This window comes from Aristolochia californica, unplaced genomic scaffold, assembly GCF_029961685.1.
Source record: "Aristolochia californica isolate CCGP_79_NKW_82.1479 unplaced genomic scaffold, dmAriCali1.0.hap1 SCAF_14, whole genome shotgun sequence".
Classification (NCBI taxonomy): Eukaryota; Viridiplantae; Streptophyta; class Magnoliopsida; order Piperales; family Aristolochiaceae; genus Aristolochia; species Aristolochia californica.
The window spans coordinates 1836566-1855503 of record NW_027181815.1 but is presented as its reverse complement, the minus strand read 5'-3'; the positions used below and the strand labels follow the sequence as shown (position 1 = coordinate 1855503).

General features: G+C 39.9%; 4 protein-coding genes across 4 annotated transcripts; 2 read left to right on the top strand and 2 right to left on the bottom strand.

The window, feature by feature from the left end:
- The first annotated feature begins 1874 nt into the window (after positions 1–1874).
- On the top strand, positions 1875–3661 carry LOC137950035 (protein HEADING DATE REPRESSOR 1-like). The gene is made up of 3 exons (XM_068796377.1): positions 1875–2213; positions 2843–3168; positions 3294–3661. The coding sequence occupies exons 1-3, from the start codon at positions 2111–2113 to the stop codon at positions 3495–3497; spliced, it is 633 nt and encodes a 210-aa protein (XP_068652478.1). The 5' UTR covers positions 1875–2110; the 3' UTR covers positions 3498–3661.
- Positions 3662–3674: 13 nt separating this feature from the next.
- On the bottom strand, positions 3675–8860 carry LOC137950034 (uncharacterized). Its single transcript, XM_068796376.1, has 6 exons — positions 8449–8860; positions 7803–8093; positions 7449–7622; positions 7257–7363; positions 5639–5970; positions 3675–4516 (listed from the first exon to the last, which is right to left on the bottom strand). Exons 1-6 carry the CDS (start codon positions 8584–8586, stop codon positions 3903–3905), a joined length of 1656 nt encoding a protein of 551 aa, XP_068652477.1. The 5' UTR covers positions 8587–8860; the 3' UTR covers positions 3675–3902.
- Positions 8861–10697: 1837 nt separating this feature from the next.
- On the top strand, positions 10698–12693 carry LOC137949717 (aspartyl protease family protein At5g10770). The gene is made up of 2 exons (XM_068795874.1): positions 10698–10926; positions 11253–12693. Exons 1-2 carry the CDS (start codon positions 10752–10754, stop codon positions 12518–12520), a joined length of 1443 nt encoding a protein of 480 aa, XP_068651975.1. The 5' UTR covers positions 10698–10751; the 3' UTR covers positions 12521–12693.
- Positions 12694–13029: 336 nt separating this feature from the next.
- LOC137949716 (probable folate-biopterin transporter 2) lies at positions 13030–18265 on the bottom strand. The gene is made up of 5 exons (XM_068795873.1): positions 16606–18265; positions 15744–16003; positions 15126–15221; positions 14722–14892; positions 13030–14272 (listed from the first exon to the last, which is right to left on the bottom strand). The coding sequence occupies exons 1-5, from the start codon at positions 16967–16969 to the stop codon at positions 13676–13678; spliced, it is 1488 nt and encodes a 495-aa protein (XP_068651974.1). The 5' UTR covers positions 16970–18265; the 3' UTR covers positions 13030–13675.
- Positions 18266–18938: the final 673 nt, after the last annotated feature.

Below are 18938 nucleotides of genomic sequence, written 5' to 3'. Positions count from 1 at the left end.
GAAGGGTTTGACCGCTTCGATGTGATCGGAAACTTTTTTAGACCTTCAGATCGAAGTCCGCCTTCTCCACAAGGAGCACCAAGCAAGCGAGGCAGCGTTGTCGGGAATCCTTTAGGCGTTCGTGTTCCCTCTACTGTGGATTCACCACCACCTTTCTCATCTTCTTGATGACTGTAGAAATGACAAGTTGTGGAAGTGTCTCTCACCCTGCAACTTCCGATGTAAGATAAAAACATCTCTTAAAAGAAGAGAAGACAAATCATTTTTGTTGATTTCTCCTACCTGGTTTAGGTCTGGAGTATATATTTTGTTGAAACAAAAATGGAGAATCAAATTTGTTTAAATTTATCGGCCAAAAAACGGCTAGCCAGTCAATCCTCTATCAAATGTCCCACCTGCATGAATCTTTACGTGGACAAGGGAAGTCTTAAATTGTTGAAAAGAAAGCTGAGAGGAATAGAATCTCAAAGGAAGGAGTTTTTATTTATTTATTTATTTAATAATTGTTATTTAATTAATAATCTATTCTAATTTATAAAAGACATCAATTTATTTAAATTTATTATAAATGTAATCTTCAATATTTCATGATCTTGTGAGAATTTCCTCAAAAACATACTCCCAAATATTCAATAAACATATGATAGTTATTCTCCTCTATTGATAAAAAAATGATTCAAATAATGAATGTATTTAAATTTATAATGAAGTTTTTCACAAGTGATAGTGATATATCTTTTACCTCCGTTAACATATAATTTTATTAAAATTTACTTAATTATTTATTATTAATAATATATTTTATATTTATAAATTACCCTTGATTCCTATTATTAATATATAAAACCATTTGGTATAAACACCTGAGATAGTCGTTGATCATGATCGAATTGCTGAGATAGCATTTTGCATGTTTCACACCGGATAACTTTTCATATAAGTTCAACCCCCCCCTTAAGTTGTTTGTCTTCCTATGAGTTCTATTCTTACAATGTGCATCTTTCACTGGGTTTGAATCCGCTTTTAATTCCAACAATTTATGTGAATTGGGTCAAAATCTTTTTTTTTTTCTATGCTTGTTTGTAGGTTCACATCCTATCAAATGGGTTTGAATCCTTCTATCTTTAAAAGTTTTTCTAGTCCTTTAGGTTCCAATGCACCTTGCTGATGGGATTGAATTTAATGGAAGGTTCGACTATTTATCTAATTCTGAAACTTTATACGCAAGTGGGATGCGCTTCATTTTTTATTTTCTTCATTAAATCCAGGTATGCATTTGTTAGGGTCCTGTCCGTTAAGTACCTATGTCTTTCGCTCCTAATAGGCCGGTATTTTGGATAGTATTGGTTAGGTGCTTAACATTTGGTATCAGAGCGGTTTCCCACGTCACGAGTTCGAGTCTCGGGGCACGCAAAGGTTGGATTAAAATTACTGGTAGGTTCGGAAGGGGCGACCTAATGGAGGGGCGACCTGGAGAACTATGAAGGGGCACTAGGAGTAGGCCGCCACTAAAGTAGGCCACCGGGTTGGGCTAGTGTCGTTGCGCCACCGTGGTAGTCAGCTCGCGAAGGTGGGGAGTGATATTATGATCCTTGGGTTAAAGTACCTATGTCTTCCGTTCATAATAGGCCGGTCTTTTGGATAATATTGGCTAAGTGCTTAATAACATTCGAATTCATTTTTTTAAAATTTCTAGAAACATATTTCCTGAAAAATACTCATTCAATGACTGTCGGTGATTTTGTTAAGGAATAAATTTTTTTCGTAGATTCTGATAACACAAAAACTGTTCAAAGTTTCAAGATGGAAGTTGACAAGGAATACGATGCCGCTGAGCGTCGCGATTTACAGATACAAAGACGAAAGCGCCGTTCTGGTGGTTTCAAGGCTGACGTATTTTGGGCTACCCTTGGGAATTTTTGTTGGAGAATAGAATAAGATAAATAACAGGTAAAGATTAAAGGAAAATCATGAGATCCAACGAGCGGCACATCCAAAGAGACGCTATCCTCTTCTTGAGGGTTTCAATTTTCGTTCATCGTCGCAGAGGATCCATGCACCTGCTACGTCTCTGAAGGAGGACCGAGATCGAGCTGTCTTCGGACATGATATGGGTTCCCCGGATTCTCACCAGAAGAAGACGAAAGGACTCCTCCATGGCTTCTCCCCCGCCGAGCCGCCTCAGATCTTTTGGAACTCCCGGAAGAGAACTGGTACCAAATTACTAATTTCGTTTCCGATTCCTCAATAACCCATGTTTTTTTTACTATTTTGATTTCACGAAAACAAAATTTGTGTTTTTCCCCATTTCGCGAACACCGCCGGTGACGGATTTTGTTAGCTTTGACCTTTTGGGTAATTGTAGGCTTTCCTGCCTTGGCAGCAGGGGGTCATCTGAATGTCTGCCGGCTGCCGGCCACCGGCACATCTCCGAGTGACTCATGCTAAAAAACGCTGACGGAATATCTTGTTGATACAAATAGATGCCTTTGTTGATTCTCGGAAGTCTTATCTGAAATGGGAAATTCCAACTTACTTTTCTCATTTTCTATTCCGTCCGAAACGAAAGGAAACGAATCTCCACTTGATTATTGAAAAAAAAAAAAAAAAAGTGGGCATAAGTGGGTGGGTGGGTGGGTGGGTTGTTTGGAGTAGACGTCTCGAAGCTCTGTTGAATTGGTTGGTGAATCTGCAATTATATCTGTAGGGCGGTAGGGCCATGGGTTTTCGGTATTCTTTACTCTTTCACAAACAGGAATTTTCTCTGTTTCTGAGCTGGGTCTTTTGTACAAGTAGATTGGCTAAACTTGGACTCAAAAAGCTAATGATCTGTTGGTGCCAGCAAACGGGAGGCCTGTAGAGAAGCCAACCGAGGAAATCGTCGAAACACCGAACAAAACAGAAGATGTTTTAATGGCGAACTCCGATAACTCACAGGACGCAACTCCACCTCTGTCCGATCGTCGGAAGGCTCTTTTTGAACCATTGGAGCCGGTAATAAACAACTCGAACAAACAGAAATTATCCAATGAAATGCTGCTTCCGCCGCCTGATTTTGATTCAACGACTTACCCAAAAGGCTGGCTCATCGGAAAGAAACGCAAGCTCGTCAACGTTGATGTTGTCGAGAGCATGAGACGCATTGCAGTTCAGGAGATGAATAGAAAGGTCAGAAATATCTGTATCCAATGCATCCCTTCCTATTCCAAGCTATATAGTTAGTTATTACTGAATTTCCCTGGATGAGCAACTTACAGTGAAATAGTACATTTTGTTTTCGCTTCGAGGTACAGGACAGGGAGATCGACGGGCTGAACGAGCAACTTGAAGAAGATTCTCGGTGCCTTGAGCATTTGCAGGTCCAGCTCCTTGAAGAACGCAGCAAAAGAGCCCAAGTAGAGAGAGAAAAAGCCATGCTTCAGAACCAGGTATCCATGCTGATGAACTTGCTGCAAGAATCCGAAGAAGCAAACGACATCCCCACGGACGATTCTTAAGAAATTATTCTTTAATGTTTCATGTATATATTCATAATATAGTCATACAGGTTGTTATGATGGTGTCGTGTTTATGCTTGTGAAAAAGTGCAGAAGATTTATCCCTGCAAGAGAGTTGTTGTATAAGCTCACTCTGTCGAGATTTATGTAAAATTTATTCCAAACCTACTTTCTTGATGCGAAGAAAGGTAATAGAAAAAACAGGAAATGTTATAAACATCTAGCTCCCAACTTTGCTTATAGAGATGCGTCAGGAACCATCATTAGCAACTTCAGGACCCTGACACTCGAAGTTATCAAACCTACATATTTTCACATAAATAGAAGATATATTTAACAAACAACCAGATCATTTTCACATTTTTTGACTTCCGCACAAGGTCCCAGATATCATAAACCCAGCGTTCATCGAGCTTGATTATCACGGTCTTCGGAGATGTTGAAGAAGAACTGCGGGAGAGATGCAATACGAGGAAGATGAAGCAGCAGATCCCCAACGGAGTCTTTTCTTGACATGGCCGATGGCTGCTGCTGCTGCTTGCAGCCGGAAACATCATTTCTTAGTTCAACGTCAGATGCCAGGACGTCTCCAGCATTGAGCTTTTCCTCCTCGGTGGATCTGCGCATATAAGTTGACTCATCGTTTACTTCATCTTCACTTTTTATTTGCAGGTGTTGGATTGTTGCTGCATCCTTCTGGAGGAGTGAACAGAGGGAATCGACTCTCGTCATGAGGGATTGCTCATCTGAAGCTGAACAGAATTGCGAATCACTCAGTAGGTATTGTGTAATGTCGTCCAACATGTCTCTGCTTCGAGACCCTTCTCCCTCTGGGGAGAAAAAAGGATTTCCAGACGTCATTTGCTCAGAGATGCAGTGTCCAATATGGTTTACCAAATCACTCATAGACATCGAATGACGAAGACCGGGCACTTTGAACTGATCCCAGCTGTTGGTAGAATCCTTCAAGTCCTCTGCTTCTTTATTTCCACCATCTTCTATCGCCTGGGAATCCATCACTGACACGATAATCTGAATCAGTCAAATAGTATATATGTAGAACATGCGGAAAAAAGTCTCATCAACTTTTGGCGGGACCAATTATTGCACAATTTGATTCTGAAGCTATGATTACTGTTGTTGACAACAAGATGAGCGCACGCACGACCAGCCCTTTCGACCCATGTATTTATTTTCAACATGGCAAATAATTGGCCAGTAAGCCAAAGCAATTTTGGTTTTTCCGAATCAAAGAGTATTATATGTTAGATAGGGCTACAAAAACCAACAGTTCCGCATCCTTTTGTGCTCCACTTCAGAACTCTTCAAAAGAAGGAATTGAAGAAGATGAAATCCTAGAAACTGACAATCTCATGCAATTGAATGATGCCAATATGTACAGAAGGAAACAGTGCAACTTTTCTTACCTTTTTCCTGAATGAGATGAGGAACGGTTTGAATTTCCCTTGTCAAAAAGCTCATGGTCACCCATTTTTATGGTCAAAGTACACGCACTATCGAATAAATGCAGTTTAGATTACCAAATACGTTTCATGTGCTAAAGAGGCATGTGACATGGCAAACAAAACCCACTTTCACAAGCCACCATAGCAAGTCTACGCCAATAAGGAGTAATCTGAATCATGAGATTAGTCTCATCTTTGACATTTTCTACTGGATCTCATAGCACCAATTAGAGCATAAAATTTGCCTGAAGCGTGGGAATTTCACCTCTAATTTTGTCCGTGGTTCTTTTTGCAGTCAAATGACCAGCATACCTAGCAACTCAGGTAGTGATAAGACGAAGGAATCTAAAGCTTGAAGTAGTGTCAGAAACACCATAACAACACCTTCCCATATATTGTCATGCATTTTGGGTCAATTGTAACAACATAAGACGTACTTGAGAAGAATGTAGAACACAAGAATGTAACATAAAAAAAAAACACAGGACCTACAAGACCCTAGGGCAAGCAAATTAAAAAAACACTTGGGTCTCAGTACAAATATCTCATGGAACAAATTTACAATATAAAGCATGTGACCTACTCTAGCATATTGCAAGATATGATAGAACACAAATCAACCTAGTATCTGACAAAATTTATCCAACATGACAGTAAATATTTGCCAATAAGTACCTGAGCTTGGTGAAGGAGCTCCCTTTGATGGCTCTAGTGCTCTATTTACTGGATCACGCATTTCAGTCACACTTGGGGATGACTGAGCCAGACTAGGTGATGAAGTATCGTGGAAGCCAGAGAAAGTCGAAACATATTCATTCTTCAGATGATCAAAGGAATGACATTTTGTTTCATCAGGATCCTCAAATACAGAACCTCTGGTTTCAAAGAATGGAGATTCTAAGATTATCTCTGGCTGTTGGCTCAGCAAGTTAAGACGAGGATCACACTGGATTAATTTTTCAAAGTGTTTGTTTAGCAGGCCTTGAGGACACTGAAGAAAATGTCTCCTGCACAAACAAAATTAAGAATTCTCCCTGTTACAGAGTGAAACCAGGTATCAAATTAAACATTCAAAGAAGCCCCAGAGCACCTGAAATTCAACCATGCATGTGCAGAACCCATGATAGAAAAACTAGTACCCGTGGCCTGAAATCAGATGAGAACTAGACAGAAAAGTATTCATACTGTCATACTCTTTTCTCTGTCATCTTTTCCAGACTACAAATGACATGCTCAAAACAATGCCCACTTGAAGAAATTTTCCCATATTTGTAAACCAAAAGTCTTTTCCATTAAAATAATACGAGGAAGTTACTACCAATAAACTAAAATGATTGCTAAGTATTAGACAAGCAATGTAAAGCATCCCTTCTTGTTCTTTTTATACTGTTAAGGTTTTATTTTATTGGTTTTGTGGTTAAAAGCGAATTGGTACAACCATGTAAAGCCTAATCCCGTACCATCATTCCTGAACCGTATTCCTTAACCTTTTTTTTATCACACCAAAGAAACCTTCAATCCGCTTATTTAGAAGACATCTGGAGTTTTAAGTATTTTCTTTCTTCTCTGATATCTTTAAATATCCTTCCAATTGTTTGTTTAAATTTGTGGTTTAGCTTAATTTTTCTTATCAATTTAGCAGGCAATACAATTTTTACCTAAACCTGAGCCACTTATTTCCTGGCTTCCTTAATTGCTAAACATCCGTATATTGAATTTCCATCCTGTCCTACATAAAAGTGCTACGAGTGGAACTTAATCTTGTTTATACCAGCTACATCACATCAGTCCAAGTCAACTTCAAACCAAAAACAGCAGAAATGATTTTAAACACAATTTGTAATGAGACTCACAAAAAAGTGGGCACTAAAATTAACTGAGCCATGCTTTCTCCTTTATTTTGAAAGATGTCAAGTCCAGTAGAAGTCATTATAACAGTGTTTACATCTCATATACATTTGATTCTTTCGGCTCAATGGTAAGACAAAAACAAAAGCTAGATATTTTTCAACATTTGACAGTGAGATCTTCCAAAAATGGTAGAAACAAGTAGTTTGAAGAATCAGTCAGATAGTTCTTTTTCACACAAGATAAATAAACAAATAAGAAATAGCTTTATGTTCACTAATGCTTAGGATAAAAAGCCATATTAGTGTTTAATGCATGTGTTCACTCACCACATAAAAATTTCCTGGCTCTGACCCTGAGTTAACATGTAGATTAGCAAACTGAGAACTATAAATTCACATAAGCATTTTAATCACTGTTAGCACAGAAATTAAATTTTGATTACCTATGGATACTTGCTTGCCCGCCTGTAAAATCTGAAGTTGCCTGCCACAGGGTATGCTTCCTTGGCTGCGGGTTTGTCTCCCTGAAGAATAGAGGTTGTCTAGCCAACTAGCCAAAAGAACCACGGTTTTGTCAGAAAAGCCAGCAATACAATATTTTCAATACGAGAAGATGAAGGTTCCAACAGATTTACCACTATATCCAAAGTCCCAGGTCCATTGTCCGGACATTGTGCCTTGATAGCTGTGATATCTGACCATTGGATCTCTACCTTACTCTTGAGTCCACCTTCAAGCACCTCCCATACAAGCTTATGTTTTGCGAAGTAACACTTCGCTACTAAATCACCCTCATATCGCGATACACACTGTTACCAGCAGAACTCTAGTTACCTTACAGGATGTCTACTACAAGAATGACACCTCATCATCTAAAAAAATGAATAAAAGAATGGGAAAAAGAAAAGCGGAAAGTACCTAGCAACAAATAAAAAAGAAATAGACGAAGGAAAAAAACTAAGGATTCAGGACATAAGAAGAAAATCTACCTCCCACGTCCCTATCCTTAAAAGAGAGGCAGGAAAATTGGAAGCCTTCAGCTTATCAGTTGAAGAAGCACCTCCAGCACCTACAGCTCCTTTGACATCCTTCTTTTTACCCAAATCAGAATTTTCAAAGTTAGCAACTCCTGCAGAAGAATTCGCTTGAGAAAGCTTCATTTGAATCAGGTCCAACAATGATGGGCTTTTCCTTAATCGTAAGCCTAAGGGACTCGGTTCGTCCAGAGGATTGTACTGGGGAGGCTGGGGCAAACTATTGCTTGATCCCGTGTTCCATTGCTGCAACAATATCAGGGAAGACAAATGCAACTGAATCCTTCTCAACCATGAATATGGCGAACAAACAACAGCCATGCAAAGTGAAAAACTCATGTATGTGTACGGCAAATAACATAAAAGAGATCCCGAGCTCCATAATAACAGGCGTCCAAACCATACCCAAAGGAACTGCTAAAGCAACAAGATTAAAATAAAAAAAACAACCCTAGACAGCAAAACAAATAAAAAATCTTTATTCCTCCCCTTATGAGCACCAAATACACTACTCCAAGAACACAAAGACGCCAACGTGTAGGCATTAAAATTTCCAAATGACAACACCATCAAGATAAACAAAGCAGAAACCAAAAGGAACCTGCTGGGGAGGTGGGGAAGCCTTTGATCTCTTGCTGAGACGGCCATGCTCTTCGTCCAACGGATCCTCGATCTCCAACTTCACTGCCAACTTTTCAGGCTCTGGCCTGAGATTGCCGGAATTCACGAGCTGAACCATCAAAAGTCCGACTAGGAGAACCCAAGACGCAAGATGTTCCCAAACCCTAGAAGAAAACCTCGTAACAAGCACAGTAGAAGGAAAAAAGGAAACAACAACTCCAAGATCTACCAGAGATGGACTAACAAGAAAAAGATGAAGAAGAAACCAAAATCCCTTATTCTTCCTGGATCCGTACTTGCAGAATTGAGTATCGGCGATCGGAGATTCCCAGAAGAAATGAAGGAAAATCGAGAAGACCCTATTTTTGGTTCCGCGAAAGGGGAAATGACGAAGAAAGAGAGGCACACAGCGCACGTGCTACTCCACGCGGCATGAGCCGGTTTTGAACGTGTCTACTTGGACAAGACACGCTAAATTAGGGCGGAATGCCCTAGAAAAAAGGATAAGTAAATATGATTTTACAATTTCACCCTTCGCTGTGTATAAAGAGGACTTAGAGTGGACCCGTTAATTGATCTGAGCCGTCAGATGGTCCTCTCTGACAGCAAACAGAAGTTCCCAGAGCGCCAGAACCCCGCGGGGACTTCTACATTTGAGGTATATTTTACCTGTTTTATAAATATTAATTTGTATTTACTTATTTAATGATAAGTCTGAGAAGGACAGTTTTGGAACACGTGCACGGAAGAAACAGCGGAGAGTTTTCAGTCAATTCAAGAAAGGCCAGTGAGGCTATTTACGTCATTTAACTAAAAAAAAAAGGGTAACAAACTGATAAAAACCGCGACAAGACAAGTCAGCAATTAACCCTAGGAAGTGGACCCCGTGAGACGTGGCATCCTGACACGTCACATCAAATAGCGGATATATGTGGGGTCCGGTTCACGCACCTTTCGAATCTTGGTACATCCGATTGGCGGAGGGATACGTGGCAGACTCTTACCCAGAATCGTCCTCTCTGTAGCATAGATTGACACGTCGGCATTCAAGTGGGATAGCTCTTGCCTTTTTTTATTTTCGGATAAAAGGTGGAAAATGCTTTTGTCCTCGTTTTTTTATCTTACCGATACTTTATTTTTCCTTTTCGCCGTCAGTTGCAGTAAACGACAAACGGATAAAGAGGCCTTGTGGAGGGTATATTTGGAAGAAGGAAAAAGGATGTCGACAGGAAGAGGAGGAAAGGCGGCTTTGGTGGGCGGGAGGGGAAGAGAGTTGGTGCGAATGTCCGGTTAATAATTAGTGATTGACAGATGGGATGTAAACTAGAGGGCTTTGAGTAAAAATTTGACAAAAGCATGACTCGGACGACTAATCCCAAATCCCAAATCCCAAATCCCAAATCCCAAATCCCAAATCCTTATCTTGACCCATGCTTAAGTGATAGTCAGAAAGGGAGCAGACAATAATTTTAATATTTTCTAGGACGTAATTGATAATAGTAATTAACTTTTTTTTTGAAAATGATCTCACATTCTGGCGACAAATGATGCACCTGTGTAAGCTGACCAAGTAGCAGATATTAAATTCTTAATCATTTTCTGTTGCTACAGGAATCCGATGAACCAGGTCCCATCTCTGCCATCAATGGAGAAGAGATTAAAAACCAAGAAGATATTGTTGGATTTTTATGATTCAAACACATCTTACAGCTCTGAATTTGAGAAGACCCACTGGAGCTGAGAAAAACAAAATGAATAAGCCAAATGAATCAAGGAAGCAGGAAGGTTTCAACAACATGTGAGAGAGTTGCAGACTTCATTCGGAGTAATAAAAGATAAGGAAACCAACAAAACAACCCACGAAAGGCAGGAGTAAGAGAGGGGAAAGATGAGGCTATCATAGAGAAAAGAATGCAGACCGGAATGCTGGATGTAAGAGAAGGTAATCCAAATTTACAAACAAATGCTGCAATTCTATTTCTCTCTGTCCCCTTTGTTTTTTTTTTTTTTTTTTTTTTTTTTCTGTGTAGATTCTGCGAATAATCTTCTTTGTTATCTCTACCTCTCTATCTCTCACATTCTATCCCTTTAACCAGCTCAAGAAGCAACTCTGTTGGTTGGGTCTTCACGTGAAGCCTCAATAATTCTCATGCAACAGTGGGTCCATAAGCCAGCCATTTATCTTTGTTCTCATGCTAAACTCCAACTTCCAAGAATCTCTTTTCTTCTTTCCTTCTTGCTTTGATATCCATTCTGGGTTCTATACTTCCTTAACATCCTCTAATGGCCGGTTCTACAATCCAGAGATCGATGCTCTCTCTTCTTCTTCTTCTTCAGGTTATGCTTTTCATCAGTGGGAATGGTGTCAATTGCCTGAAAGAAAGAGACGTGCTGCTCTTGCCCGAGTCTCAGATCAGAAAACCAACATATACACCAAGGTGTTCGTCACAAAGATCAAGTAAGTCCAGATTAAGACAAAGTGCATTATGGATCGACATAACTACCATTATCTTCTAGGTTGTAGCCTTTTCCAGAATAGTTGCAACACAAATAGTGGACTGTTACATATACAGAAAGTTAGTTATTGTCTTGTCTTTTTTCTTTTCTTCCGAGTTCTGGTTTATGGGTTTCTCATTTAAATTTTTTATGAAGAAAAAATGCTCCTAGATGCTCCTTAGAGGTTTCTGATGATGGAACTGGTTGCAATTCTCAAATGAGTGATCATCGTTCCCTTGTTTAAACATTTGTTTTTTTTTTCTGGCCTTCGAACGATTGAATTTGCAGGAACAGAGAAAGGTGCCACCATACTGGAAATGAGACACCATGATTCAAGCTTCAGAATTACAACGAGCTGGCATGACAAAGTAGAGATGCTCTTATCTTCGGATGAATCCCGAGTCAAGTCCTTTCAATCTCAGAGAAAAAAAGCAGTTTCCAGCAGGACTGAACAGATCTCCGATTCTGAATTGCCTCTGAGTTCCGGCATTAAGCTGCAGACACTGAACTTCGTTGTCACAATAGATTTGGGAGGGCAGAATATGACAGTTATAGTGGACACAGGCAGTGATCTCACCTGGGTACAATGCCAGCCTTGCAGATATTGCTATAGCCAACAAAACCCGCTCTTCAGTCCTTCTCTTTCACCCACATTCCATTCGATTCTCTGCAACTCATCCACTTGTGCTTCACTCCAGTTTGCTACTGGGAATTTGGGAGTTTGTGGCATAGATGAACCAAATTGCAACTACATTGTAAACTATGGTGATGGATCCTACACTCACGGTGAGCTAGGCCTTGAGCAACTCAAACTTGGAGACACAGCAATAGAAGGTTTCATATTTGGCTGTGGCCAGAGGAATCAAGGGCTGTTTGGAGGAGTATCAGGCTTGATGGGGCTAGGTAGGAGTCAGTTGTCAGTAGTTTCTCAAACTTTGGCAAATTTTGGAGGAGTTTTCTCTTACTGTTTGCCATCAGAAGAAGAAAATTTACCTGGTTCTTTAATTCTGGGTACTGATTTGTCACAGTACAAGAATTCAACCCCAATTTCTTACACTAGAATTGTTTCAAACCCTCAGATGCCCACTTTCTATCTTCTCAACTTCACTGGTGCTAGTGTTGGTGGAGTCCCTTTGCAAGCTCCAGGGTTTGCAAATGGTGTTACATTAATTGATTCAGGAACAGTGATCACTCGACTGATTCCATCAGTTTATAAGGCTCTGAAGAATGAGTTTCTAAAGCAGTTTACTGGGTATCCATCTGCGCCTAGTTTTTCCATCCTGGATACCTGCTTTAACTTGAGTGGATATAGAGAAGTGGAAATTCCTAATCTGAAATTGCATTTTGAGGGTGGCGTTCAAGTGAAAATCGATGTTTCTGGGATGTTTTATTTTGTGAAAAGGGATGTATCCCAGGTTTGTCTGGCTCTGGCTAGCCTTTCTTCTGAAGATGACATTGGGATCATTGGGAATTATCAGCAGAAAAACCTGAGGGTTGTTTACAATAGCAAAGACTCTGAGCTAGGATTCGCAGAAGAAAAATGTCATTATTTGTAGAGAACTGAAAGATGACATGTTGTGGATATTCTATTTTTTTTTGCAATGCATTTTCCTGCATGTTGTGGAAAATATAAGTAGATGCACTATGTACTACAAGCCATTATAATTTTTAGGCTTCATATTCTTTTTAATTGTATCTTTCTTATTGTGATGGTGATTAAATTAATAGAGATAGTTTCACAAAAGAAAAGACAAGGAGAGGGCCATTCTCAGGAAGTAAGATGTAACAAAAAGTAATCCAGAATAGTATCCAAGCACTGTTTATCTGCTATAGCATTAAATGACCTCTATGGTCAGCAACACTGATCTGCTACTGCAAGGATCAAGGAGAACTTCTGAAGGAGGTTCTACTTTACTTAAGAACTTAAAGAGGCTCCAGGTAAACTTTGTTGATTAGGTGACATAAAATATTTTATGAAAGGCGTGGACAAGTTTAGAATTGTGGCCTAACTTTTTCTGAATCAAGTCTCTTGAAAAACAACAACTATTTCTTAGCAACAGCAATGACCAGAAAAGTTCTTTTCCAGTATTCTTCGCAGTTCAAGACAAGCAAGAAAGCAAGAGAACTTATTATACAAAAAAATAAAAAAAAGTATATATCATCCAAGAAAAGGTAATATGTACAAGGGCCCAGTGAAGTAGAAAAAAAATAAAAAATATATTTGGTGTTCCTGTGATTCTCCATTGTTCCCACTGATGCACTTCTTTTCCATGATTAGTTTGGAATCCACTTCTTCCCTATCCTTTCAAAGGTATGCCAGAGAGCTTTGATGTTCTGAATCCCCTAGTCAGCCACAAAGTGGATAAGAAGACAGGATGCATGCATCCATGATTCTCAGGATTGACACTCTTCCCTCGAAAAGTTATGTATGAAATTCTTGACAGAACATCAGAAATGCACCAACTTGCAGGAAGACTCAGCTTCTGTTGTAAAATTCAACAACTTTATTGACTGAAAGAATTCTAAATGAAAACGTTACTACATTTGGTGTATGAATGGTACATTGAGATCAGAAACAAAATATATTGATGCTGGATCTGAGATATACATCTAAGGCATGTGTGTTTTCCTTGTTGGGTTCCAATTGATCCCTTCACAATAAGCTCCAATGCTTAAGAGACAAATATGTTAGATGCAGGAACTCTTGACTATCATCTGGTATTATCTACAAGAGCAACCATTTCAATATTGTCATCTTTTTCTCTAATTTCTTGTTCTTCTTTCCCATTTAACAAGTCAAGTGGAAGAATTGTAGACTGTAGATCACCCTTTGGCACCAAAAATAGCACTGAGAGGGGTAATATTCTCATGATATTTCGAACCAAAATAGCTAACCAAAGGTTGTTGAATTCTGTACGGGTGACCTTCAAGATATGGAGAAGCAAGCTGCCAAGCCAAGAAGATGTCAGTAAGCCAAAATTATCAATAGACATTAGCAGAGCGAAAAAGGTGCCCTCTATTCCAGGGGGACAAAGCTTGGAACTAAGGACGAGAAGAGGCATCCACTTGAGTTGGCCAACCATTCGATATGCAATTTCATCGAATACCACAAAGAGAGAATCAGGCATGCCACACTTTAGGTTCAAGCGCAATACCAAAACCAAGTCCATCATTCCTGAAATGCCTAAGAGTAATTGACTCCCAAAGAGGAGCACATGAAATGGGTAGTCCTTCAAAACATTTTGGTAGAGAAGTACCCCGAGCAGAGAACCCACAGAGCCTATGGAAAATATGAAGCCAATGTTCTCCTGCATCGGTAAGTATTAGTGTTATCAGTATGAGCTCTCAGATTAGACAAGTCCAATAATTAGGGACTGGTACATTGACTACAGTCACCTTGAATTTGGTAAAACCTAAGTCAACAGTTTAAGACCTGTACATTTAGGAGATATTTGGGGAAGCCAGATTAAAGAATGGAAAAAGAGTCAACCATGGCAGCACTGTGGTCCAAAAATTGACAGTTCTGTTTCCATCACAAGTCAGGCCAACCCTCACATTAATGCCTTTTATCTCAACTGCCCATTCAGGAACCAGTCAGATTGAATTGTCCAACTAGTGCCTCAAGTTTGCATCTCATCTGGACTATATTTCAGAAGTCTAATTGGCTTTTCCCTAAGAATGAAAAACTCAAAGGAGCCTGTACTATTTCCTGCATCTTTATCCAATGATAAGAAAGAATGTGGAAAAATAGATCTACCTGAGAGAAAGCTGGACCCGCCTTGTTATCTGTATACCAGTAGAACATTCCCTCCTGGATATTCAAGCTTAGAGCAAATGAGATGTACATGTATAAACATGGTCTCCAAATGTCGGGGCATTTCAGTGTCACCCACATGCTTTGACCAGCACCAAGCAACTTCTGATGAACCTGATTGGGTCGTGCTAAGGAATAAGAAACAGAGGGGAACAAGTTGAAGCCAAAAGAGGAGCAAAAATTAATGAACTATAATTTTTTTTACTTTTTGAAAGCAATGAGAAGAAGAATCCATTAAGAGGGCACGAAGTAGAAAAAGCAGTAATACAATGTTAAAAACAGAAATGAAAAGCAAAGATACAATTAAGTGAATGACAAGGAGGAAAAAAATTAATGAAGTACATTACTTCTCGGTAGGCAAAGTTCTGCCTGCAGGGCTCATTTAGTATAGCTCCAACCAGAAAGACTAGTGCAGCAGGGACACTCAGCAAACCAAGCACCCCCTGTGAAACAAAAAGCACCAGATATAGATGGAACGAATGTAAAGAAGACAAATATATGGAAATCTGAAAAAGAAAAATGAAAGAAAAGAACACAGGTTTGAGCCATTAATCACGTGCATTCAGCCACATATCAGTCAGAACTACAAATACTGCAGAGTTGGGTCAGTTTTTCCATCCAAATTAATAGCAGCAGACAAAAGAATAGGTCTATGGAGCATAAAATGTACTGGTCAAATTTGAGCTGGATTCACATTCATCAGAAACAATCCTCATTTTGGAGAGATTCAATAGGAGGCCCATAATTCATGACAGGACACAAAGTACTACCTGAATTGGCTGTTACAAGTTCCTTCCACGCTTTGCAATATTAAAATTGAAATTTACTTCAATATGTCATGAACTTTCTAAACATATTAAGTTCCAGTAATCTGGAGGCAGACAAATGGTTTCCACAAGGCAATGAGCAATGGTTTAGTGTAGCTTCCATGTTATCTTTAACCAGAGGGACTTGGAGCTGCCAACCTGTGAGCCAATTAGGTGAGCAAGTACACCACTGACTGAGAATCCTATTAGTGCTCCAATGGACGAGCTCAACCCACATAAGCTTTGCAAGTCCCCAGCAAGGGCAGGATGATTTATACTGTTTTGTGCCACACACGCATCAATTGTTACATCTGCAATTGCTACCCCAGCACTGCCTGTTGTTAGACACAATATGGCAACCACCACATGCAAATTACTATTGAGCGATAGAATAAGCATGGAGATGCCTCCTATGAGACCTGAAATTCAGAGGTACATTAGTCCCAGAATATGAAGAAATACACAATTTTTGTTTGAGAAAAGAAAAAATCCTGATGGGATAAAACTAGAACAGTAAGTTAAGATTTTTCACTAGGTTTTGTATACTTTGGTTACATTCTCAATAAGTCAAGCCTGATTTATTTCCAAAAGGAAGCGTATATATGTTACACCATTAATTATTTAGTTCAATAATTACGGAAAGATGTGATCACAAGCCACGGTGAGTAGCATCAAATTGAGACTTCGAAAAATACTATTGGATCTTACAATATGCTGAACTCAAAAAATTGTAATGGTGTCAGTGCTCATTCAAGCAGATTTAAATAAAGCTGAATAATCAGCACCGGCATCTTATCATTTCGAACAGGTAATAGAAAAATCGTTAATCAGATCATTCTCCACGAAAAGAGGAGATATATAATTCAAGAGTCATAAATAAATCATACAAGGAAGACCCAGAGAAAATAGGATATCTTTACTTGCAAATCTGAAGTGATTGAAACTTAGTTGAAAATCCAACAAAGAGTCCAATAAACTTGAAAAATGAAGAACTGGATATTATAAAGTATAAGAAGCTCACCGGCTAAAGCAAAGTAGGGTCTTCGTTTGTATCCTGCTACGGGAACAACATCAGTGAGAAGTCCCCACAGAGGCTTAATGATCCAGGGAATTGAAGTTATTCCCATATAAAACTGCGTCTCAGAAGGCTGAACTTTCTGCACGTCCTTCCAGTAATAATCTGAAGCAACACGACTAAGCCCTCCACCCATTCCCTGACTCACTCCATATACCACTACAACTCCAAAGACAAAACTCCAATGCATCTCCTGCGCCAACTTTCTAAACCAATTAATAGGGGCTTGGAAAAGTGGACAACATCCTTCTGGAGATATTTTCTCCTGTGAGTCCTCGTTCCTAAGTCCGATTTTCTCTTCGTCCTCCATAGTACCCGTGAAAAGCCAAAAAAAAAACACTCTTCCCCCTCGGATGAATCACAAAGAACAATAGCGTTGTAAACTCTCAGCAACAGCACCCCGATAGAAAAACCATGTGTCTTTCCTGAGATGGCTGTTTCGAGAAAGAAGAGTGCAGCCCAAATCTGAGTAATCTCTAGATGGATCTCAGACTCCAAAACCTAGTTAAGAAAAGAGTTCGCTATCCGATATGGGTGCTCTGGCCGCAACTGATCAACTCAGGCAACCCCAGAAGCAATCTACCAATGCTCCACCGAAAGCCAACATACTATGATCCTAATACTTCAAAACGTCCAAATTAGCAAACGCACTAGCGCAAGATGCAAAGAAAATCACTACCCAACTCAAAAAATTTGTATAATTCCTCAGAAATGCCAAACGATTCCCACATATGCTCAAGTGTTTTCCTCAAGATTTAGACAAAGAGAAAAGAATGAAAACCATTCCAGACCCAACCTAACAATCAGAGAATGCTGTAGCGCAAGTCTTCAATATCCTCAAATTTCCAACATAACGACGAATCCTGCCTCGACATGAGACAAAACTACGACTTTCGAGAGATCCGGAAAGAAAACTGGATGAAAAGCAGCAGTGTTGGTTTGACCGGACTCCACCCCTTCCGATTTTTCACATGACGGGACCTCACAGAGGGCCCACGCTTTCCACGTGGCTAACATTCTCTTGGCTCCGTCTTACTTGGGAGCCACCGCTAAGCTTCTCCATCGCCGCCATTGGGTGCTCCGACCGTCAAGCTGGTCTCACTCACTTCCTCTTTCTCTATTGGAAGGAGACCTGCGCGATCTCGTCCTCGATGACAGAATCATCGCCTTCATATTTTGGGTCTCTGGGTAAATTCTGAGTCCTAATACAGCGACAGAATAACGGAAAGAGCCTTCAGCTGCAAGCCACTAGAGAAGCTTCATTGACACCGCCTAAAAAAGACGTCCGCAGACTGCCGAAATCCATAAAAAACAAAGACGTCTAAGTCGGAAAGCAGTTCCATTTCGAACGAATGGGTGGTCAGTCTACAGAGCCCTAAGGATCTCCCGACCTAAAGATCTCCCGCTATTCTTCCTTCTGCATTTTGTATTTCTCTCTACTTTGAAATGCAAAACTGAAAACGCTCTCCGACGTCTCTAATCGCTTGCAAGTGGAGGCTCTTTCCATTATTCTCTCCTTGTATTCTCCTTGTATCCCGCAGTCAGCAGTACGAAATGGATTAGGACTCAAAATTTACGGACGGAGCTTCCCTCCGGAATAACTTAGTGTGAGATAATCCCAAAATACAAAGGAATCGCGAAGATCTCTCTCCAATATAGAAAGTGGAAGTGAAGGATGCATTGGAGTAGGTCATCTAATCTTCAATCAACGAAAAAAATAGGGTTTGTATCGAGTGTTTGGACTGAATTGAATCAGGGTTTGGTCGCTAAAACAACCTGATTAGTTCAAATAGTATATTAATCCATACGTAATAGGCAATTATTTATTAAAACCAACGTACCCGAAAGACAGAACGGCCAGAGATGCTTATGAAGATGTTTCCATTTATCAAATCAAACAAAGCTAGATTCTTTCAAAAAAAGGAGCGGAATTTCAGTTGTTGACAGGAGGCGACATTATTGAATTCTGAAACGGTAGTCTTTAATTCATTTTAAGATAATCAAGTTGAGCGAACTGCCCCACGGTGTCGTATCCATTAATCTTAGTTGGGAACAAACATCCCTGATGATCTCTCTCTCTGTCTCTGAACAACGTAAGCGGAATCTGAAGCACAGCAGCAGTGAGGTCATTCCTCGACACCACCCTCAGCTATTCTTTAAGGCCCTACGATGGCAACGAGGAGCTTTCCTCACTATGATGGCAACTGGGAGATCTTTGTAAGCTTAGGGACCCATCATTGGACTTTGTTGCTTGCCTGAGGAGGGATGGGTGGTTGAAC